At 56.0% G+C, this 22,559-nt stretch overlaps 9 protein-coding genes across 9 annotated transcripts; 5 read left to right on the top strand and 4 right to left on the bottom strand.

Annotated features, from left to right (window-relative positions):
* Window positions 1–610: 610 nt before the first annotated feature.
* On the bottom strand, window positions 611–3,224 carry BU26DRAFT_516615 (kinase-like protein). Its single transcript, XM_033828368.1, has 3 exons — window positions 2,376–3,224; window positions 2,189–2,260; window positions 611–2,138 (listed from the first exon to the last, which is right to left on the bottom strand). The coding sequence occupies exons 1-3, from the start codon at window positions 3,098–3,100 to the stop codon at window positions 1,106–1,108; spliced, it is 1,830 nt and encodes a 609-aa protein (XP_033686876.1). The 5' UTR covers window positions 3,101–3,224; the 3' UTR covers window positions 611–1,105.
* A 146-nt stretch (window positions 3,225–3,370) lies between these two features.
* On the top strand, window positions 3,371–4,491 carry BU26DRAFT_451866 (acetyltransferas-like protein). Its single transcript, XM_033824778.1, has 2 exons — window positions 3,371–3,639; window positions 3,691–4,491. The coding sequence occupies exons 1-2, from the start codon at window positions 3,523–3,525 to the stop codon at window positions 4,285–4,287; spliced, it is 714 nt and encodes a 237-aa protein (XP_033686875.1). The 5' UTR covers window positions 3,371–3,522; the 3' UTR covers window positions 4,288–4,491.
* On the bottom strand, window positions 4,432–6,367 carry BU26DRAFT_516613 (uncharacterized protein). Its single transcript, XM_033828367.1, has 3 exons — window positions 6,328–6,367; window positions 6,030–6,271; window positions 4,432–5,977 (listed from the first exon to the last, which is right to left on the bottom strand). Exons 2-3 carry the CDS (start codon window positions 6,117–6,119, stop codon window positions 4,463–4,465), a joined length of 1,605 nt encoding a protein of 534 aa, XP_033686874.1. The 5' UTR covers window positions 6,120–6,271; window positions 6,328–6,367; the 3' UTR covers window positions 4,432–4,462.
* A 179-nt stretch (window positions 6,368–6,546) lies between these two features.
* Window positions 6,547–7,520, bottom strand: BU26DRAFT_421170 (RTA1-domain-containing protein; the record flags this gene model as incomplete). Its single annotated transcript, XM_033823396.1, has 3 exons — window positions 6,547–6,989; window positions 7,046–7,288; window positions 7,346–7,520. The coding sequence occupies 3 exons, from the start codon at window positions 7,518–7,520 to the stop codon at window positions 6,547–6,549; spliced, it is 861 nt and encodes a 286-aa protein (XP_033686873.1).
* Window positions 7,521–8,650: 1,130 nt separating this feature from the next.
* Window positions 8,651–10,215, top strand: BU26DRAFT_502454 (SecY protein; the record flags this gene model as incomplete). Its single annotated transcript, XM_033826635.1, has 3 exons — window positions 8,651–8,660; window positions 8,749–9,772; window positions 9,819–10,215. The coding sequence occupies 3 exons, from the start codon at window positions 8,651–8,653 to the stop codon at window positions 10,213–10,215; spliced, it is 1,431 nt and encodes a 476-aa protein (XP_033686872.1).
* Window positions 10,216–12,737: 2,522 nt separating this feature from the next.
* On the top strand, window positions 12,738–13,411 carry BU26DRAFT_502453 (uncharacterized protein; the record flags this gene model as incomplete). The annotated part of the gene is made up of 2 exons (XM_033826634.1): window positions 12,738–12,921; window positions 13,020–13,411. The coding sequence occupies 2 exons, from the start codon at window positions 12,738–12,740 to the stop codon at window positions 13,409–13,411; spliced, it is 576 nt and encodes a 191-aa protein (XP_033686871.1).
* A 3,496-nt stretch (window positions 13,412–16,907) lies between these two features.
* On the bottom strand, window positions 16,908–17,708 carry BU26DRAFT_246352 (uncharacterized protein). The gene is made up of 2 exons (XM_033821081.1): window positions 17,017–17,708; window positions 16,908–16,968 (listed from the first exon to the last, which is right to left on the bottom strand). Exon 1 carries the CDS (start codon window positions 17,594–17,596, stop codon window positions 17,132–17,134), a length of 465 nt encoding a protein of 154 aa, XP_033686870.1. The 5' UTR covers window positions 17,597–17,708; the 3' UTR covers window positions 16,908–16,968; window positions 17,017–17,131.
* A 1,278-nt stretch (window positions 17,709–18,986) lies between these two features.
* Window positions 18,987–20,036, top strand: BU26DRAFT_398723 (uncharacterized protein; the record flags this gene model as incomplete). Its single annotated transcript, XM_033822771.1, has 1 exon — window positions 18,987–20,036. A coding segment is annotated over one exon (1,050 nt), but the record flags the coding sequence as incomplete, so codon positions are not given.
* A 635-nt stretch (window positions 20,037–20,671) lies between these two features.
* Window positions 20,672–22,458, top strand: BU26DRAFT_246342 (Las1-domain-containing protein). Its single transcript, XM_033821080.1, has 3 exons — window positions 20,672–20,944; window positions 21,021–21,163; window positions 21,352–22,458. Exons 1-3 carry the CDS (start codon window positions 20,810–20,812, stop codon window positions 22,439–22,441), a joined length of 1,368 nt encoding a protein of 455 aa, XP_033686868.1. The 5' UTR covers window positions 20,672–20,809; the 3' UTR covers window positions 22,442–22,458.
* The last annotated feature ends 101 nt before the right edge of the window (window positions 22,459–22,559 follow it).

Below are 22,559 nucleotides of genomic sequence, written 5' to 3'. Positions count from 1 at the left end.
CCGAAGTCCTACTCACAATCGTCATCTAAAATTCGCTCGTCATCAACCAGAGGTGAGGCACGTCCAGCTCAGGTATCTGTATATCGCCAGTTACCCAAAGCGGACCACGCGGAAGCTGATATGACACTCTCTCGTTCGATCTGTTTGTCCTTGGGGTACGATATTTGGCTCGACTGGAGGCAGCTCAGGTCAAGATAGGCGAATAGCGAGTTAGAACTGGTATGTCTGGTGAGCTGACAGAGGCAGAGCGTGGTATTATGGGCCCAAGAGTAGGAAGAGGAGAAGACGGGGCAGCGGTCGGTCTGAATGTAGATATCCTGCTCCTTGATGAGGTCCTATAGATTAGGCGCGTGAGGACCAGCGGGAGAGACGAAGGTTTCAGAGCAAATGAAGGTGAAGGAGACTGCAGGTCGAGGACGACTTGTAGAATGAAGAGACGGTGAAGATTGCTGCCACAACTGCGATGCCTCGAGCCAGACGATCAAGGAGACGTGGTACCACGCGAAAGGAGATGGAAAAGCAAATCGACGGGAGCAGTACACAAGCAGTTTTTTGTAAGGAGAAGAGAAAGACGATGGAGCTACAGAAGATTGAGCATTAGGGATAGCTGGCTAAATGAGATCTCCTCACTCTATGCTACAGTACGCGGCTTTTCCTAACTGGCGGTGTGGACACGCCTTCACTCCGTGATGCCGCCACTTCGCTTGCAAACACACATCAAGCCGTCCAATACGGAAGCGGTGAAGGCTATATATCCACATAGTTCTGTAAGTTAAGGCCTCAAGGCGGTGAAGGGAAATCCTGGGCATCCCTCACCAACCAGATCCAATCCCGCAATAGCTCGAAGGAGAGCCGACAGTCTACTCTGTTGAGCAACAACGTCAGCCATTCCATGGTCGATTCGGCATTTGTACATTGTCCGCGGGCTGGAGACCTCAGGGGCCGATAATTGGTATCCTCGTGGAGACCGGTCCGTAAAGCGAGTCGCCAATCCCATTCCATGTCATAGTCAGGCGCGTTTCGCATGAATGCAAGTCCTACCAACGAGGCTACTATATTATCGAGTGAATATTACCTAGAGATTTAGCGCTCGCACCGCTTCATTCTAGTTGGCCGAGGGTAACACCTCCGATTGTTGTTCGTTGTACTGCGCGCTCCGTAGCATGTACGGATCGTCTTCGTCAAGTCTACAGGAGATAATGAAAAAGAACGACCCGTAGCTTTCCAACTTCGGAAAACAGATTGGTACCAAGGAGATTTGTACTACCCTCCATGCCGAAATCGTGGTATTTTCTGGCGGCATATGGTGTAGCGTGACATGGTCAAAGAATTGCCGCAACAAGGTGTATTTCAAAGGTGTCACTTGGGCACTAGCCATGGCATGCAGGACTCCGCAAGTGTATGCTCTGATGTTGTGGCCTCTGTGAGCGTGCCAAAATTCCTGGGTGGCTTCCACGCTAGGGGCCGTGGTGCGAAGGCGGCGACACGCGTCTTCGACTTTGTCAAGGGATACAAAGTAGTACCCGAGTTCGCTGGCCGGTCCATCATATATTGCACCATTGCTCTTGGAGGCAATGACCTTCAAATCGAGGTCTACTAGAATAAATGTATGCTTGTCGGAGAAGGCGGGGAGGAAGAACCCGGTGAGTCTCTTCCAGGGAATGCTGTATTGGCCGTATCTCATTGCGCCCCCACTAGGCATCTCCGAGCGACAGCAACGCCCAATCTTGGGGAAACTGGGGAGGAGGAGGTCCAAGTCCGTGAGTTTGTCCACGATTTGCTGGGCTGAGGGCCGAATGGCTCGGTTTGGATCGAGCATGATCCTAGTAAAGGCAAGAAGGGTCTTGTGTTTCCAATCGCACTGCGAAGACAAATGGAAATGCCATGCAGATGTTGCTTCTACATTCCGGGTAAAGCTACGATGGCCGTTCCCAGTGGTCGCCCAATATGTCTTCAGATCGGACAGGCGAACCTCGTGAAGAGCCGAGAGTATTTCGACAATTATGCAACCAAGCGCGTAGATATCGGTTGCTCTATTGCGTGGTTCAAAATTCAGGATCTCTGGGGCTGCGTAACGGGCCGTCCACGCAGAAGGGCGACCCGTTGTAGTTGAAATACATTCATCCGAAAAGTCTAGACTAGCGAGGGTAAGACTGAGAGGATCGAGCTTGGGCTTTATGATCCATACCTGAAACCAAAGTCCGTGAGCAGAATGTTATCTCCGTGTATGAGGATGTTCTGAGGCTTCAGGTCTTCGTGTCTGTAACAGGTCAATGTCCTTGCACAAAATATGGGTACCGTGAGCCGGCCTTTCAATTTTCTGAGAGCTCCGTGCGCACATTCCAGCAAGCCTCTTTATATGAAAATCTACTCACCGAATTTTCTTCTCGTGAAGGTAGTTCAGGGCACTGCATAGACATCCGAGGCCGCGATGTAGAGTATCGGACTGTGCCGGCGACAAATCAGGCAAGTCTAAGAAAGTAGCAAGATCCATATCAGCAACAGGCGACGAGAGAATGGCCACTGAGTCGTAATCGGAGTAGCTTCCCGTGAATTGCACGCAATGCCGATGATGCACCTGGCGCATTACATTGATCTCTCGAGAGAATGCCTCGAAAAGCTTCCTCTGGGCGTTCATCTGCTTCGGTCTTCCTATCCTCTTGCGCACGCACACCAGCGGCTGTGGTCGCGTTGGTAGAGTCACCTGCTCAACGATCCCATGTCCTCCCTCGCCAAGGATCCTGTCACTTCTCACAACCTCTTCGCCATCCTCGAACACCAGATGGTAGGGCTCTACCAGCGGATTCATCTCTCTGGCATCCAGGGAATCATAGTTTCCTTCTTGCATATCCGCAAATTTCTTCTCAGCGTGGGGGTCCTTCAAAAGCTGCCGAAGCGTCTGCTTGGGAAATGGAAACCACAAGTCGGTCACTCCGTGCTTGATGAAAGTGTCGTAAGCATCGGCCCTATCCACAGCCTGAAGGTAAGATGCCAGTTTAGCAGAAGTATGTTGCGTTTGTCGGCTATTCCATGATATCGTTTGCGCCAGTTCGAGGTCGTCAGGAGGCCGTTCCCGGCTAGCTAAGGTGGCTGAAGTCATATCGGACGATTGGAAGGCCAGCGATGGATGTCCAAGAGCTTGGAGGCATGAGTGTCGCCTTCGATCTGGAGCCTTTCGAGTAATGCAGAGCACGTAGGGTGGACGTCCATTCTCACCAGCGAGGCTGAGGGATCAGATTGATGAGCAGCGCCAAGCCTCCCAGAGGTGAGATACTGATCGCTTACGCCTCCTGTTTTCGTCGTAGCCCCTCACGTGCGCCCCGCGTGCACCTTCCCAAGTAATCGCCTATCTGCATCGTCGCATGCCAAAGCCAACCTCACGCCGCCATTCTCCCTGCAATGATCATGGCTAATACGGTTTTCTCTCTTCCCCTTCACCGTCCCTCGACGACCACTTTCCCCGACTTTCTCCCACCTTAAACCCCCCGACAGCGTCCTCAAGACCGCCCAACACTGTTCAAGATGCCTATCCAAGTCTCTCGCATGACCGAAGCCGACATCGACGGCGCAATTGATACAATTCAGCAAGCGTTTGCCGAGGACCCCTACAATCGCTGGGTGTATCCCGACCGTTCAAAGGCAAGCCCCCATGCCATCCTTTGCTTCCGACCCCGCTGACAACGCATTCAGATCTCGCTCACGCGCAACCGCGTCTCCCTGACCCTCCGCTGCCGCTGGGGCATCCAACACGGCCTCTTTCATGTCGCACGCGACACCTCGAACCCGTCCAAGATCCTCGGCTGCGCCATGTGGCTCCCACCCCACCCTCCGTCACAACCCCAGTCCTGGTCACTCTACCTCTCCTTCTGGTGGCTCTGGCTATCCCAAATCCGGATGAACCTGTGGTACGGCCGGGGCGGGCTCTCCACAAAGCGCTACTGGATATGGAAGGCGCGGCAAGCCGAGGCGCAGGAAGAGCTCTGGACGAGTGAGAAGGGGTACTATTTCTGTAATATCGTCACGGTGCTGCCGGAGGCGCAGGGCAAGGGTGTGGGGAGGGCGCTGATGGAGGAGGTGCTCAAGCAGGCGGATAAGGAGAGCGTGTGGTGTTATCTGGAGAGTAGCAGGGAGGAGCCGAACGTGGCGATTTACGAGAAGTTTGGATTCAAGCTGGTGAGGGAGATGGATTGCCGGGATGGGGAGGGAGAGGACGGGAAGATTACGCTGTATTGCATGATGAGGGAGCCTAGACCGGTTGGGGACGAGACGGAGCGTGGCGATAACTAGGCGGGCGATCCTGTTGAAGGGGCAGTGTCGACGTGAGGGGTGGTGACACAGGATTTCGGCACATGATGCGCTTGGGAGGGTGTACAAGGCACTTGCACTACACAGCGGGATGAATAACTTGCATCAATTAGAGACGGTGGTATCTCATGGGTAGCCCAAGCACTCTAAAGTCTGCTCATCCCGCAGCACTCAAATCAACCAATTCCTCAAATCTCCACTGCTCCTCCCTAGACGCCTCCTCAACCCTCCACTCCTCCTCCTTCGTCGGCCCCTCGTCCCACCTAACCCCGTCCCACCCCTCAAACACGCTCCTCGCCGCCGCCTCCCTCCCAACTCTCTCGTACGTGCTCACAATCCGATACGCGCCCTCCATAGCATCTAACAACATCTTATCGTTGCACCGCATAATCTCATTACTAACGGCCTGCAGCACCCTCGGCGCTATCCCCTCAAACAACCACATATTCGGAATCAGCCTTACAAATGCGAACCACCAGCCTATTATGATGAGGGCGCGGGGCTCGCGCGAGCGGACGAGTGCGAAGAATTCGGGCGTGAGGAAGGTGGGCAGGACGAAGATGCGCACGTAGAGGTCCGGATTGAGGTGATAGTAGTAGAGGGAGAGGAAGATGGGAGAGAGAGCGTGCAGGGTTGGCACTAGTGTGGGCCTGTGTAGGTCTAGTGGTCCTGTTTCCGACGGGTCGACGAGGGTCTTTAGGAGCGCCATAAGGGGCGGAGGGAGGAAGGCCGGCGAGGGGATCATCCAGGAGGGGTTCTTTCTCCATTTAACGGGTGCGTGTGGCACTTTCCCCGCGCTCATGAGCTCCTGTGGGCGGAACGGGAGATTCGACATATCCAGTCCCGCAGGGACAGTTTCAAATAGAGGCGGATCGTACGTGTTGGGTGGGTTGGGGTGGACGGGATCCTCTCCAGGGGGCCGAGTATTCGCGTAGAGGCGAGGATCGGGCGGCACGGTGATGATTGGTGGTGGAGGCAGCGTTCTCAGCTCCCTTTTGAAGAGTGGAAAGACGGTGAGCTTCTCGATACCAGCGGCCCATTTCAAGCTCGCTAGGACGCGAAGGCCCTGCATCATGGAGAGTAGAGAAGACAACCAGGTTAGCCAGGCCGAATCATCGCAGAGGACCTCTGGCGGAGGCACCATGATCATCATGAAAGTAGACGTGATCAGGAGAGTTTCATAATTCTCCGACGTAATATTCGACAACGCTTTGCTGTATGTGCCGAGGGCCTTTTGACGATACAGCACAGAGAGGTTCTTCGCCTGAGCGTTCGGTCGGAAGGCGTTGCTATGGGAGGCGGAGATGCTTAGGATCGCATAAAGTAGGTAGTCCCGAGAGAGCGACATCTTCGGTACCCAGTCGCGATTGAGGGCGTGAACCGCTTCATCTTCCCGGAAACTCAAGGTCGGCCAGACGGATAACTTATAGTGGTGTAGCAGCTCAAGGTCAATTTTCGAAAGCTGACCTGAGGATGTAACCGTAGCTGGGGTGAGCCAGGGCGCCACTTGGAAAGCATTTTCGTTGGAGTCGCTTTCGCCATCTGGGGGCGGAGTCCATGATAGTGGATTCTCCGATGGTGGACTGGTTGATGCCGATTTGGACTCCTGAGGGTAGACGCATTCTAGCTTTCGGACCGTGCAATATCCGCAAGCTGGTTGACCTTCGTCGCACTGCAATGCGTTACTAAACCCCATCCGAGCGACCATGAACGGAGTAATTTACCTTAACCTTCTTCCTTTTACATGACAGGCATCCGCCCCGAGACTTCTTATGCGGCCGTTTGCTCACAAATCCGGCGCTGCGACGAACCATGAGGATGACTGGTAATCTATCAAGCTGGTTAATAGCAGTCTACAATTAGCAAGGACGCGTTAGAGGGGGTGAGGATCAAGGGATGTGTGATCTGTGAAGTGATGCTTAACCTAGACGATGCTCAAAGGATGCCTAGCGCTGCACTTAGATGCCTTGAAGTGGCTTAGATAGAAATGATTACGTCATGACTTGAATTAGATAAGCTTACAGGAAGTCTACGATTCCGACATCGTCGCGCCGCTAAAAGAGGAAGCTTGACAATGTGCAATGTTAGGAAAGGATTTCGCGAGAGAAACATTACGCCAAGCTGCTCCTTGCCTCAACTCCTTATAGCCGCGAAAATGGGGAAGTAGCCTGATAAAACCGATACGAACTCCGAAAACGGAAAAGCTTGCGAGGATATGTATGCCCAGGACGCTCATTCCACTCACTTATGTTCCACGATTCCACGCTCCGTATCGCCGCTTGAAACGCTCAGCTTCTTGTTCTCCTTCGGCACATACTTTGTGGGCTGCAAAACCAACAGTAGAACAAGCACAACGAACATCGGCACGGCGTCAAAAACGTAGAGTGTCCACTCGTGCGCAATCAGATACGATGCGTTGCCCATGGCGTATTCGATGACGCGAAAGATGCAGCGGAGGAGGATCAACGAGCTTACGCTGTAGAGCATCCAGAGCACCTTCTTCCAATCGCCACTCGCGGCGCTGTGCGGTGTATCCCGAGCTTTCCGGTCCATTCGAACGCTGAAATCGAAAGAAGCGATGAGGAAGAGGACGAAGGTTGTGACTTGGAGTGCGAGACCGGCGATTACGATCTTCTCGCCAGCAAGAGCGAGCTTGAGCTGCATAGAGCCCATGATAGATGCACCTGTAGGGGATCAGTATTCTAGTCTTCACGAGGAGCTTGCGTCTTCGGTAGCTTACCTAGCCCCTGGAGGACGAGCGTGCTGATGTCCGCCCCGACGAACAACCGTGTGTACCATGTCGGCTTGATGAGGGAAACATCTTCTCCTCCGGCCATTCGGACAGTCCGTCCCAGCATCATATATATCGTGGCGGCGAAGAAGAGCGGTCCGACCAGGAGAAGGGTCCCCTGGACGATGAAAGGCGCCCATGATTCGTTGTCGTAGTGTGAGCCGATACGTGCCCCAAAGCCGCCTATTTCACCTGCAGAGCAAATATTAGCGGGAGTTCGAGATTGGCATAGAGCGGACGTCGACGAACATAGTGTCCCTATGATAACGTAAATGACGATGTGGTTCCTGAGACGCAGCCACTGCCAGAAGTGTAGGACAGCCATTATAGAAAATATGATGAGAGCGATGATGGCGCCGACAAGGGAAGGGACGTAGCGAAACATCTCCCAGTCAAACTGCTCCGACTTGGGTGGATTCGCCATAGTGACGCTGGCTTTGAGATGGAACGGGCGGTACTAGAGAGAACTTCCAAGCAGTCAACAAAGAAGCAGGGAGAATGGGATGAGCTTTCCTCTCGACGGTTGAGACGATGCGAATGAACAAAAGAGCAGACATTCTCCCTAAATACATTGTGGCACTTGTCCAAGCACCGTGATGTTGTCATGAAGAGTCGCACTCGCTATGCTGAAGCTCGCAATCGCTAAGCTGACCTATTCTGGAAGGGCTCGGTAGATATGAGAGGTTTAGAGGTGCCCAGGAGATCGCTCCCCTCAAAGGCCAGCGCCCAGTGGTCCGTTAGGTTCGCATCGTGAAGGTGCTGGTCTGAGCTTTCGCGCTAAAATCGCATTCGCTGCAACCACCAATCAGCGCATACTATGGTTCCTCTGAGAATTGCGATCTATTCAAGTGCTAGAAATTCACTTGGATAAGATGGATGCGTATCCCGCGAAAGTGGACTGAAGCAATTTAACACAACCAAACTTGCATGAGATGGACCAGACGTGAAAGGTGTAAAATGTGTGAATGCTATATGGTATTTCGAACCAATGGCATCAGGTAAGGGTAGACTGCAGAGAAATGACGGAAGGCTAATGCATGATAGGAAAGAATGAAGCCATGAAGTCTATTCGCCGCGCATGACAGGTTCGCAAACCTCGCCCACGTAGTGAGTGTGAGACCAAAGTGCAATGGACATCTAGCCCGATCCTGTGCTGTACCGTATGGGTGGTCCACGGATGTTGGCAAGGCAGTCCCAAGGTCGTGTGGACACTGTCGTCCTACCGTGAACTCTCCCCAAACGCCACATCTGTCCTCAGAGTTGAGACAGACTCAGGCGGAAGGGCTTGATTCTTCGCGATGCTTCGAAAGTTGGAGGCCAGCGTGGCCTAAGGACGTGCAGGTGGGCGATGGGTGAAAGAAAGTCCGGTCAGGGATGAAGCTTAAGCTTAGCGCGCTTACATAATCCGACTTTTCGAACGCACACGTTGCGGTTGCCAGAAGGCAGCTCCTCACGGCCCCCTCGTCCATCCCTCATCTCCAACTAATTCCACACCACCGCGCCTTCACTTCTTTTGTCTCCTTTGTCTGCTGCCGGGCCCATTGAACCGCAATCATGAGCGGCCGTAAGTGCTCCCCGCCCCGCGCAATTGCAGCGCTGGCAATTGTGCGAAGAGTCTCCGCACAGCTGGCTAACATGTCGGCGCCATGTAGTACGGTTCCTCGACCTTGTCAAACCCTTCGTCCCCCTCGTCCCGGAGATCCAGCTACCGGAGAGCAAGGTTCCCTTCAACAACCGGCTGGTATGGACGGGTCTCACGCTCCTCGTCTTCCTGGTCATGAGCCAGATGCCGCTCTACGGCATTGTCTCCTCAGACACGTCCGATCCGCTATACTGGCTGCGTATGATGATGGCGAGTAACCGAGGAACGCTGATGGAGCTGGGTATAACGCCAATCATCTCGTCGGGCATGGTTTTCCAGCTCCTCGCTGGCACTCACCTCATTGATGTCAACCTGGACCTGAAGTCGGACCGCGAGCTCTACCAGACCGCGCAGAAGCTCCTCGCCATCCTCCTCTCCTTCGGTCAGGCCGTCGTCTATGTCATCTCCGGTCTCTATGGCCAACCGTCCGACCTCGGCGCCGGTATCTGCGTGCTCCTCGTCATCCAGCTGATAATCGCCGGTTTGATCGTCATTCTCCTCGACGAGCTCCTCCAGAAGGGCTATGGTCTTGGTAGCGGTATCTCTCTATTCATCGCGACTAATATCTGCGAGTCCATCATGTGGAAGGCCTTCTCCCCGACCACCATTAACACCGGTCGTGGCCCCGAATTCGAGGGTGCCATCATTGCCCTTGTGCATCTGCTGTTCACCTGGCCGAACAAGACTATTGCTCTTCGCGAGGCTTTCTACCGCCAGAATCTCCCCAACGTAATGAACTTGCTGGCCACCGTCGTCGTGTTTGGCGCCGTCATCTACCTCCAGGGCTTCCGCGTCGAGATCCCGGTCAAGTCTGCCCGCCAGCGTGGTGTCCGCGGCTCGTACCCCGTCCGTCTTTTCTACACCTCCAACATGCCCATCATGCTGCAGTCGGCTCTCTCCTCCAACGTCTTCCTGATCAGCCAGATGCTGTTCTCCCGCTTCTCGGACAACCTCCTGGTCCGCCTCCTCGGTGTCTGGGAGCCGCGTGAGGGATCTGCCCAGCTGTTCGCTACCTCTGGCATTGCCTACTACATGTACGTCTTTATTCTCGCGATTGTCGTTAAGCACTAACATAGTCAGGTCCCCACCTCTCAGCATCACTGAGGCTCTCTCCGACCCGCTTAAGACCGCTATCTTCATCGTCTACATGCTCGTCGCCTGCGCCGTCTTCTCCAAGACCTGGATCGAAGTCTCCGGCTCCTCTCCGCGCGATGTCGCCAAGCAGCTCAAGGAACAAGGTCTTGTGATGGCTGGTCACCGCGAGGAGTCCATGTACAAGGAATTGAAGCGCGTTATCCCTACGGCTGCAGCTTTCGGTGGTGCTTGCATCGGTGCTCTCTCCGTTGGTAGCGATCTCCTCGGCGCTCTAGGCAGTGGAACTGGAATCTTGCTGGCTGTCACTATCATCTACGGATACTTTGAAATTGCGGCCAAGGAGGGCGACATGGCCGGTCTCAAGGGCATGGTCATGGGCTAAGTGATCTTTCCTCCGGGAGAACGAGGAAGAGGATTGGCGCGGGTTGATATTTTCTTTTGCATGCATTGGAGAATGAAGCGGTGGTTGTTGAGGTGCCACACGAGCACCGTGTAAAATACAAAGCAGGCATCGTATGCTAGAGGGCTTTTCTTTCGTTTCGGGTTCTCGCCGGGCTGGGCTGGACGGGGCTAGGTCGGGCTTAAAAGTGATATCCCAAGCGCGGTGCTATGGATGGATCGAAATGTACGTCTTCCTGGTTAGATGTCAACACGAAAAGTTGAAAAGCGTAGCTTTGCTCGTTCACAAGGGCATGGTGCTATGAGAATGGCACAGTCATGTAGAGAGTCTGGTGCTAACGTTGAGTATGCGCTTGAGTACATAGATGCAGCGTGAAGTCAATGCGACGCGAGATAAAGAGCCCACGTACGACGCCCTCTGAGCGCGCATCCGAGCCCATAGAGCAGGGACGTATATATATGCTCGAAGAGGTCCTTGAGGGATGTCGGCATCGACAAAGAACATCACAGTGAGGATAATCGCGCTCAGTCTGGGAGCAGAGGCTTCAGTGGCTTTGATGAGGGAGATGATCTAGGGTGAAGGGAAAGCTATAGTTAGGAGAAGGGGTCTAGATACGACGATGAGAAATGGGATAGCTCAGTATTGGCTCATTATCTTCTACAGAGGAACTTGAACTGTCTAGGTGGCTATCTGACCTACTTCATAGACGTGCCGAATTGCTGGCCACAAGTTGGAGTCGGTTTTGCTTGTTCAAGGTTCCCGAACATGGGTATTAGACTGTGTACAAAAAGTTTGAAGCCCGGAGTTCGTAGGTAGGCTATGAGACAGGGTGCGACGAAGATAGGAGGGCATGAAGAAGATAAAAGAGAGGATCCACAAGAAGTGGAGAGCGAAAGGAGACGCTCGACGGTCCTGCCTTCGCGTCGCTGGGGAGGTTGTTCAGGAAACGGGAGGAGCCACCGCTCGGAGGACGATGTCGTTAGACTAGGAAGCCCGCTCAAAGTGAGCTTCTTAGGAGCGAGCGGAACGCTGTTCCACAGCGGCGCGAAGAGAGAATTGATAGCGGTAGCAAGTTGATCTGCATTGGGAGGCTTTTAAAAGCTCGATGCTTGAGAGTATAGCGCTGGGACACCGACGCGTCCGTTGGGCTGATAAGGAGACCGGATGCGAAGAAAAGGTTGACCACATGTAGTTCTGCCTGGCCCTGATTGAAAACGTTCGGGGCCGACGTAGAACTTCGCGCCGGGCGCTCGCGAGACTGAGACGGAGGCTCAGAACAGGCCTAGTGACGACAGCGACCCGTCGAAATTCCGCGGCTCTCGAACACCTCGGGTGCGCGTTTTGAAGGAAGTTGAGACAATATAACAGCAATGAAAGCAGAACCTTTGGGATGGGGTCGGCCGTTCATAGTGGGTAGCGGGAAACCTATTTCATGATGCTGGATGAGACCGAGGCCTCGTCCAGCTACCAGGTAATCGCAGCCTCATCTGTATATGTGAGCTTCGTTTGGGCACTAGACCTCTCAGATTATACTTGTCCGGCATACTTCATACTACTGCCCACTGCACGGAAGGCGTAGTGCGAAGCATGCCTGTTGAGAGCAAGAGAAACCGTCTCAAATCACCTATGCCGCAGCCTGTTCGAGTATGGACGGATCATACCAGGACCAACGCTTACAGACCAGCTGTTTGGAGAAAATCATCCTTCCTAGTCGTGGGTCGCTACGAAGCAGTATCGCTGAAGTGCAGGACGGAGAATCAGCGACGCTCCTACCGGACTCGACGCCGCGAAGACGTCCTTGGCTGTGCTTGGAAACGTTAAGGGATGGATCGATAATTGACTGCAGATAGAGAAGGATGTAGCACTCCCTCCGTCCAACAAGCCCTCACAATACCATCGCATGCATGCGCTCCTTCGCTAGATACTAACAACGCTCACAAACGCGCTGCTATTTTCATGTGACAAGCCTGCGGTTCGGACAGCACTGACACTCCTGCGCATACCGCGCCTGCAGCAAGCTCAAGCAGTTCCTCGATCAAGCCGTCGCGTTGTCTCGAATCCTTCGCTGCACGAGCAACGAATCTTCCGGCTTCGAGAAGGTCTGTTGGGTCCTTCGCACGCGCGCTCGATTAGTCCTTGGGGTGAGTCCGATCAGCACGTGGGCGCTCAGGCTGCCGTCCCGGAGTCCGAAGGATATAGACGCAGCGCTCCGCCGCCTCAGCCTCGAACAGAAACCTGACATTGGAACGAAATCCTGACGTGGATAATGGGGCCGTTTCCGAGTAGGCGGGCACTCAATATAGTCAATGAAAAAATCTGACTTGCAGCTATAGCTTCTAGAGAATGTCTCGTAGCGACCGCTGGAGTGAGCCATGATATGGCCCCCGCTGGAGTAGATGTCGTGGTAGTTGAAGGCGCCCTTTGACGTAGGAAGGTGGGAGTTTTCTGTGCTTCGCTTTTCTGACTAAGCTGAAAGATAGAGACGAGGAGAGTAGGACAAGACGATGGACGGAGAGCGTGCGATGAAGGGCAATTCCAGCGCTGGGATCCGCATCGGCGCGAAGCCATGCGGAACCTTCACGACCCCAGGCATCGACCATGACTTTGAGCGCCGCCTCTCTCACTGTGGTGTGTTCTGTCGTTCCGAGTGGCCAACGCAACCGAGTTACAAAGGACCGCTCGGCGCAGGTAAGCTTCCTCGTAGGACAGCATGTGCATGAAGCCTGGCATCTGCGACGAAACGGGAAGGTAAACTGAAAGGAGACGACGCTGGATCCGCGGTGAAGCTGCAGCAATCAGCCTGAGAAGGAGAGATGACACGACGGGAAATAGCAGCAGCAGACGCGGGAGAAGCAAAAAGCTATTTGGAGATGAAACAAGGCCGTTCAGCACGGTAAACCCTCGCTGCATCGTGGAGATGAGCCTGGGGATGTGTGAAGCGATCTGTTTGAAACGGTTCAGGAATTCCTGGCTTGCTGAGGTGGTGTGCTTCGTAAAGCAATGGAGTAACACTACGGCTGCCGACGGGACTTTTGCTGCATCATCAGCCTGTCCATGTAAAGGCAGCCCGCCGGTTGGGACCATGCCGACAAACAGCGGTGTTCGCCGCCGTGTGAGAGGGCTGTCGTTTGAGGGCAAATATCGGGTCGCCGGACGGGCGTTCTACGATCCTAGGTGATCTTGCCCAGCCAAATATAGCACTCCACTAGGATCTCCTAAGGTCGGCAGCGCAGCGGTTGCGGGTGACTGTTGTTTACGATCGCAGCTTGGCAGAATAGAGAAGGAGGCTTCAGGCGGTCAGCTAGGAACTCGGATACGTATAAACGAGAGATCGTCGAGGCGGCCGTGTGGGATGATTTAGGCTGGGGGAACAATATGTTGGTGAGACAGGCTGGCGACTCATCGGATCTGTGGCTGCAAGAGGACAGCTGCAGACTCCGTATCCGCGGATTATTTCCGTGTTGTACCGTTGGAGGATTCCTGCGTGGAGAAACCGGCTGTCGTACACTTGTAAGCGCGTAACGTTCGGACCGAATGGCAACCTTGGAAAGATTGATACTCAAGTCCATGCGACGGCGACGTCAGCCACTTGCATGCACGCATCCCCTTCCACACGGTCGGCAGGAGACGGCCAAGCGCTGCATGAAGGAGATTTAGAGGTGACTTGGGCGCGCCACTGCACATTTTGTAGGACTCACACAGGCGAAGGTCTAGTACGCAGATCCTTGAAAACCAAGGACGAAGATTGGCCGGCTACGGCTAAGTCGGGGTGTGCTTCCTACATGAAGACAGGCCTCTTACGGTGGTGTTACTGCAACCAGTAAGCATAAATGTAGGTTGACGGGGTCCGACCTCGGCAGTGAAGGTAATAGGCAGCTGTTGTATAAAGGGCTGTAATATCACCGAAGCCCACACATCCGCAACATCATGCGCCCGTGCAGACGCCTGATTCTTAGTTAAGGATGCGTCGTTCCTCCTCCCGTGTTGCAACGATCAACCGGCGGGATCGTCGTAAGCTGAAGTAATGTAACGCGAAAATTGCACCTGGCCGGGGACAAGGACTATTCCGGGTGATTATCGAGCGGCAGGGCGAGGGCAAACACGACTGGTAGTGGAGTGGTGGAGTGGTGAGGCGCTTTGGTGTAGAGATGCGCAGCGCTTGCAGGAAGGTTGACCTTGCATAGTGGAGAGACATGGATGTCATCTCTGTCGCCGGACGATCAACCCCGGCCGAAGAACAGTTTCATCACCGGCGAGGATGGCAAGCGATTGAACACGACGTGGCCGTGTTGCAAGATGTACCTCCTGTCGTGGCACCAGACTGATTTGGTGGAATAAGACTCCGTAAAGGGGAACGGCGTCCCACATGAAGGCAAGCCCGACAATACTTGGTTCTGCGAGCGACCTAATATGCGAGTTGCTCCCTTCCATGTTGCACAAACTGCTGGCCCGCCTCCTGAGTGGTTGGCGAATTTCGCTGGTCAGCAGCAACACCCGCGACACCAGGCTTGTCCAGGACATGACTCCTCTGCATGATCCATGGGTTGGTTGGAGGCTCAGAGCGAGCTCAATCTCCATGCCTCCTCGGGTTTGTCACAGTCGCTTGCATGTGCGGACCGCTGCGCCATGGAAGATTCTGCTTGCGAAGGCGCGCATGACTGGCAGATATTGATAGGCTGCATGCGCCGTGAGGGCACCGAAGGACGCTCACCGATTTCCGGATTGGGCGCCAATCGAAGACTGAGGAGAAGACAGTGGGGCGCCGGATGATTGGCTGAGTGCTGAGTCAGGCCCAAAACTGTAAAGTGATGGATGGTGCCGCAAGCCCCATGAACATTAAAGTCATGGATTCGGCGCCGGCTGTCCGCAAGTGAAATTTCAGTGTTTGGCCTGCCTAGACAGAGTCTAGAACACGTAGCATTATAAGTCCTGGCAGATCTCCACACATACAAAGGTTAATGCAGCCGGCCTTCCGCTGGTACGAAATCTACCGATGCCACTTGTGCTCGTCTCGCTTCCTGCGTCCCTAGTCGGGCTTGTGTAACCGGACAAGGACGGAGGTAGGCGGTTTCGATGGCTTCCGTTCGTTTTCGACGGTGACGCACTGCAGCACCACTATGCCGCCTCGCAAGGCACGCATTGTCGCACGCTCAGGTCCTGAGCAGCCGGAAGGGGCTCCAAATAGCTCGTACGGGTGGAGCGCTAGATGGGGATGCCAGCGCAGGGGCTTGCGAAGCGTGAGATGGCTAGGGGCGGCGTCGTTGACAAAGCCGCTCATGCCGCAGCCATTTTGATTTTTCTAACAGTCCACGATGCGACGCCACGTTCGGACCCACTCCTCTCGTGGGACGAGGGTACAGTACGTCATAAAGGGTTTCTTCCCGAGCTGCAGATTGCCGGGCTGAGGCTGGGCTAGGTGGAGCATTTCAAAACTGCTGGCCCCGCACATGCTTCGGTAGACTGACCAACGGATCCTGGAGGCGCTGCTGAAACCACGGCTCATGCCCTTCACAATTTTGATTGACGAGCCTCCGCAGGCGCTGAAATCAACAATGCTGTCGTGGCTGTCAGTGTGCCGCCCACCTCATCTCGCAACCTGAGATGCCGCAGTAACATGCGAGACGCAGGTCAGCGTCCAGCTCGAACGCGATCCGATACCGAACCAGTTGCGTGTGCACTGGCAAGCCAGCCATGACAATCTCGAACATGGTCCACGGGCCGACAACTTCCAGGTTCCAGCACATTCGTCTCGTGATGCACAAGCGGTACGACTGCGAGGCAATTATCCACAGAGGATTTGGGAAGCCTAAGCTGGGCCATTTGCAACCTTGGTCCCGCGCCGACGTGTGATGCGTGGGATGTGCCCGATAATGAGCGGATACATGGCATACGACTCAAGCCATGCTGCATATTTGCATTTGGCCCAGGAAGTGCCGCCTGCAACGCCGTGCTTCCGCCTGCGCCTCTCCTGCTTCGCTGACCAGATCGGAGGAGAGTATATTGCTGCGCATCTTGCAGTTAGTTGAGTGGGCCTGCCCAAGGGAAATAAGCGCATCTTGCTCACAGCCAGTGGCGTGAAGAAGCTGCCATTGGCCTTTCTTATTGGATTGCGTCAGCACGAGGCATCGGCATCAGAAGTTCGATGGCGTTGGTCTTGCAGCCAGGCGAACGTCAACAAGCGGTGCAGTGATGATGCACCCATGCACGTCCACAAAATCGGTTCGCATGCACTGTTTTTGTCTGGCCCGCCTTCTCCAGATGGCGACAAGACACGAGGCCCCTGACATGGCCAGTTCGTTTGCCCGCCGCCTGAATCCGCCCTTGCCCGCGTCGACCGCTGTCGATCACCCAGACGGGACGATACCAGGGTTCATCGGCGCTTCGGCTGCATCGCACAAGCCACGCCCCGGGGATTTCTCGTTATCGAGTTATCAAAAACGGTATTACCGCTTCGAGCCTGGTCACCGTGGGAGCTCGCCCGAGGGCATGTCTCGGTGACCTCTGCGGTTGGGACAGCCTCAGGTGGCCAACATCGCGGTTAGCGAGTCCATCCGGCTGTGCATATGGGATCGCTTTATCTCAGTAGCGGCAGGCATCACGAACCCCTTAAAGACAATAATTGGGGCACGGCGAGTCGCTGGAGGTGTGTCGGGGCGCCGACGGTGGCAACGCTGCACAATATCGAACTCGACTCGGAAATCTTCATGGCAGCGAGGGCACGGTTTGGGCGGCGGCCTATAGTAATTAGTCTCTATACATTATGCACGCTGAGGAAACACGTACAGGCGAGGCAGGCGAGGGGCAAAAGCTGTCAACAAGCGTCCTGGCACTGCACCGAAGTGAACGCGCGTTTTGCCATGACGGCTTCCCGTCTCACAAGTCTTTGCCGGGAGCCTGATCACGCTGTCAGACGGGTTGGGTTTGTGCTGGGAGGACTCGGTGTCGTGTCCGTATTATTCACGCCGGTGGCTCGGTGGAGGCAGCTGTAGCGTGCAGGCTGCGCAAAGTTCACGTTAGCATGCTGCAGCGGTTTCAGCGACGGGCTCCACTCGCGATTCCGGTGGAGGAGGCATCGGCGTGCTTTTTCTCGGCGTATGGGCAGGGATGGGAGACTCGAGGCAGCTGGGCGCAATCCGCGGCGATGGCGCGCTCCCACGCTCGGGGGTTGAGGGCAAGCGGGAGGTCGCGGCCGGTGAGCGCAGGACTCGCTCGAGGCTGGAGGGCTGCGGGTGCCGGGCGAATGCGGTGCGCTGATTGCTGCAATTTCCGGTGCGGCGCCGCCGTTGGCTGTGCGACCCCGGCCAGCGCGTGCAGGCGTCTGATGCTGCATCGACAAGAGCATCGCCCTGTGATGGGGCATCATGGGAGAGGCAGGGAGCAGACAGGGAGCAGGCCGGCCGCATGGCGATTTCTGGAAGCGTTCGGCTGGCGACTGGCGAATCAGCGCCGCCCAGCGACTCCCGCCAGCAGGCCCCGATCGCGCTTGGAGGAGGCCGTGGGCCAGCAGCGTGGTTTCGCGGTTTGCCGGCTGCATGCGCGAGTGCGACCCAGCGCGCGGCCACCATTGGCGCGCCCAGGCCTGGGGTGAATAGCGGATGGCACGTCGTCGCGGTCGGTCGCAGTCGTCGCTCTTCCACTCTTTCCGAAACTACTTTCCCCAGCGCCCCCGGCATCCCCTGCCCCCCTGGCGGCGGCGCTGCCTGCCGTTGTTGACACGAGCGCCTGCTGAACCCCCCCTCCACCGTCCTCCCCTCAATAATAGCTGCGTGGTATCACGCCGGCTCACCTGCCGCTAATTATGCCACTCGCTGGCGCGGCTAAACATGGGCGGCGGCCGTCGAGCGTCGAGCGAGGTCGTGCACGTCGTGCACATCCCTCAGCCATGGCCTAGCGGTGCCGAGCGCTGGCCTCGCCATGCACCGTCGTCCTGCTTCCTTCGCTCGTCCAACACGCTCGCGCCGGGCTAGTCGAGCAGCGTAGGAGCAGTTGACCGCCTCGACGGCCACCGCCCACCGCCCCACGCACACGACACCCCAACCCCCAGCCCCGGCCCGCGAGAAGGCCCAGCTGAGTCGCGCCGTACAGCGTATGTACCGGTCCCAGAGCCCGGTCGCACTAGCTCGCCCGGCATCATCGTCCAGCACTGTCTCGTCGAACCCGCCATGCTGCACTCTGCACGGATCTCCGTTGCGCCATGATACTTACCCGCGCGCTCATGGCTCCGTCCGCCGGCCCTGTGATTCGGTCACAATTTGGCTTTTCTTTTCGTCGCCTGCGTCTCCAACCATGACTTCGTTGATCAGCTCCTGCCCGCGTTCCAGCCGTGCCACTGCCACCGGCCGTCACAGCACCGTTCCTCCCCCCAGTCATCCTTGATGGCCCCGTATAGTCAATATCCTTCGCTTCCTGGTCTGCATCTATTCCGCTCTTGGTAGTCTTGCCCTTCTCCTAGCCTTGGTCCTGCCGTCAACCCATGGCTTGGGCCGCGTGGTTGCCGCCTTCCAAAATCTTCCATCCATCCTTCCCAATCTGTCTATATCTCTTGGCACCCCATATACCTATGCAGATGCCCCCATGCTACGCACACCCTCGGGTCTGACTGGTATTTGTGACCCGTTCGACCACCTGACAGCGCTCCTCTACGCAAACTATTTCGACATATCAATCCACCGATGCCCACCATGGCCTATACATTATCACCCTACGAGATGGCCAGCCCCTCCACACACATGTCAGCCTCACAATCAACACGCCGCACCTCACGAAGCTCTGCCAGCCAGTCTGGCTGCCGTGCCTCTCGCATCGAAAAGCCCAGGAGCAACCACAACAGCCCCGGCACCGCTGAGAGGCGGAAGACCACTATCGGCACGAAGCTCTATGCAACGCTGGACGACCACTACAACATGATGATGGGCCTGACCGGAGAGGAGGAGGCCACCGAGGGCCAGCAGCAACCAGCGCCCGCACGACCAATGAGCTGGCACCCGGCCTCCACGCACTTCAACGCCCCATCCCACTCATCAGCAGCGTTCGAACATACGCAACCGCAGGACTGGTCCCGCCATTACGCCGCTTCCTCGAGGAACTCAGCATATGGTTCCGACTTCTACTCTCTATCCGCGAGGAATTCAATGCATGCCGAGCCAGTGCAAAACTACCCGGCCTACCCCAACGGCCACGAGGCACACCGAGGCTCCCAGGAATCCGACGGTAGCTGGCAAACCCCGTCGTATGCTCTGTCTTCGTATTCGACGCCCGCCACCGAACCAATGCCATGGTACCTCCAGGAGTGGGCGCGGAAGAATCAAGCCCAAGCCATGGACTCGCAGCACGGCTCAACCGACTTCCTCCCGATTCAGAATCCGGCAATGGAGCAAGAGCTAGAGGCAGCAGACGAGGAAATGGAAGACTCAGGGAAAGAGTTGGTCGGCATGGGCCTCTATGATTTGCCCGATCCGGCCTTGACCTGGAGCTCGGGGCTCGTCGAAGCTACAGGCAAGGGCTTGAAGCTTGAGGAAACGTGGCAGCCGCCCGAGGAGGAGGACGATGACGATGACGACAACGACGGCGAGGCAGACGATGCGAGCTCAGAGGGCAGCGTCGAGGAGCCACCGCCACCACCGCCCGCACGCCAACAGCCTCAGGTGCCTGTAACCGTCAAGCCTCAAACACCAGGCAGCATGGAGGGCCAGAGCTTCTTCTTCGACGAGGATGAGACCATCAGCAAGGAGTGGTGGTTTCAACAGTTGAAGCAGCCTTCCATGCCAGTGCGGGACGCTGGTATCGGCTACGGCTGGCTGTAAACAGCAGTGCAGGACGGCCGGCCTAGTTTCAAACGATTCTGGTCTGAGCCCACGACACCCATTTTTGGAATTTCTCTTTTTCAGCATTTCCTTTTTCAGCATATAGCATAGCGTTGGTGTTTGGGACATTTGGAAAATTATGGCCACTACAGGACTGACACAGATACCCCTCGCCTTCATTGGCAGTCAGCGAGAGTGGAGCCAGCGGCTCGACTCGCGCGAACCATGTATGTCTCAGCGAGATATGACGCATGTATGAATAGCATAACCATCAAACAACAAGATCTACATCATACACCGACTCCAATCATCACTTGCAACTGCCGTGCCCGTCGCTTGGTACGCCTGCCGCTAACGCCTACCATGACACCGAATCTCACGTCTCGGAAGCCTTCACCGAAGCTGTCTGCGCTACTGCCGAGGCAGCGCAGCCCGCGTGCGAAGCAGCTTAGCACTGTCTCACCTCCGGGCTCGCCGTAGTTTCCTTGTTTCCCCCCAGTTCGCCAGGCACTCCAAGCCGCTTAGCTAGTCTACTGCGCAGTCGTGCTGCATGTCTGCAAGTGAGCTGTCTGGGTGTGTATGCACCGCCCTGAGCTGCGGGGCTGCCTCATTGGCTGCGTACGCGAGTCAGTATCGATAAGAAAATTCGGAGAACTGCGTCGCGCGCGCATTCACGTGCATGCGGTGCTGCGAGTCTGGTCAACCTTGGAAGGAGGGTGTGGGATAGCGCCTCTTTATTTGGTCTTTGCACGACGGTTTGGTACACCAAGGCGATGGGAGTGTGCATGGAGGATAGGCTTGTGGTTACGCCGTGGCGCGGGGCGGAGGAGCTGCGAGAGCTGCGGCGGGATTTGTTCAGTCGGGGAGAGGGTGTGGAGGGGGATGGGAGGGGGAGAGCGGTGGGCAAGGTATGTTTGATTGATGGAAGCTGGAGGCATGAATGTGTCATGCGGGTGGCGTCCTGTGATACTGATGAGTGTGTAGATATTCGCCTGGCGGCTGCGGAAGGCAGAGCTACCCCTTCTGCTGGAATCCACGGCAGATCTCATGGATGCAATACTGCAAGATGAGCAGGATAGACTGCCGCATAACGCTTTGCGGCTTCTGTATGCTACTGCTATCTCGAGGTAGGAGTGCTCATTTCACTAAGAATTCGGAGTTTGGACATCCTTCCACGTCTTGCGGCACTCCGCATATCAGAACTCCAATTGTCATTCTCGTTACCCCTCTACTCAAGAAACCACCCCTCCTCCCGAACAACTCCCGTCATTGCCGCAAATTCCTACATACGCTGCCCGTTCTAAATCTATCCCAGGTTCGTAACCGGCGTATCCGACACGCGCACCGAGCTCTCCCGCGACCGCCCCTCCTGGTTCCCCCCCGAAAAGTCGCTCCAATTCCCAGTCACCCTCCTCGAGACGCGGCACTGCATCGTGCATCGGCACCTCCCCTCGCTCGCGGAGCTAAAGCGCGCTGCGAAAGAGAGCCTCGACTGGCTCTGGGAATGGTATTGGTCGCATCTCGACGCCGCCTTTGCGAGCGGAAGGCATGATGAACCGGGGAGTCTGGGGAGCGCAGAGGTGAGGGGGAGACTGCAGGGCGTGTTGAAGACGTATGTCAAGGAGCGGAAGAGCGAGATCAAGAGTAAGAAGGTGGAGAGGGAGATGAAGGCGGCAGAGGGCGCAGTGGCGAGCTATCTCTTCCTCGATGCGCCTAGATCGCGGACGGAGGGCGTACTTGTGGAGCTCCTAGTCGAGGAGACGACTGTCTTGCCCGTCGACAGGCGGCTCGGGACGAGTATGTCCGGCGCTTTTCTCATCTGGACGCCGTTCCTGCTCGCGCTCTCGGAATCTGCATCCTCCTTTCTTCGGACGCTGCTCGACCGGATGATTAGCGCCATAAGCGCGACGACGTCGAGGGGCACAGTCAGGCCCGAGCTAGACCCGGTAAGAGAAGGTTTGTACGAGTGGCTGCTGCACATCCTCTCCTCGCAAGAATGGCATCAAGCACGCCAGCGCTCGAAACGCCCTCGATCTCGCTCTCTGAATGCTGAACAGAAACTGCGAGACCACGTCCTCGGGCTGTGCTTCGCGGCACCCACGTTCTGGACGCTGAAGCTGGTAGAGGCATTGCTCAAAGAGAGTTCACCGGGACAGGAAGGGTGGCTCAGGATCTTGGAGGCCGCTAAGGGCGACGAGCCCATGGAGAGCGAGGGAGTGCAAGGAGTGGCGCCAGAGCCGGGAGGGGAAGAGATGGAGGTACAGGCCGTTGAAAGGGCACGGTCTCTGTCACTGAGCAACGAAGGTGCTACGGTGATGAAGATGCGGGGGCCGCAGAAGAAGATCGGGCTGTGGAGACCGCAGCCCATTGGCATGATACCCAAGGGATGGGAGCATGACGAATAATATGGGAACGCTCGCAAACGTACTAAAAGGCGTTCAAAGCACTTGAGCCCCGGAATCGATAAGAAACATGCTCCGTGTACGGTACAACTTGGCGTAATACTCAAGGGCGGGAGCATGA

This window comes from Trematosphaeria pertusa, assembly GCF_010094035.1.
Source record: "Trematosphaeria pertusa strain CBS 122368 unplaced genomic scaffold BU26scaffold_4, whole genome shotgun sequence".
Classification (NCBI taxonomy): domain Eukaryota; kingdom Fungi; phylum Ascomycota; class Dothideomycetes; order Pleosporales; family Trematosphaeriaceae; genus Trematosphaeria; species Trematosphaeria pertusa.
The sequence above is the reverse complement of the archived record's forward strand: the minus strand, read 5'-3'. Positions and strand labels throughout refer to the sequence as shown.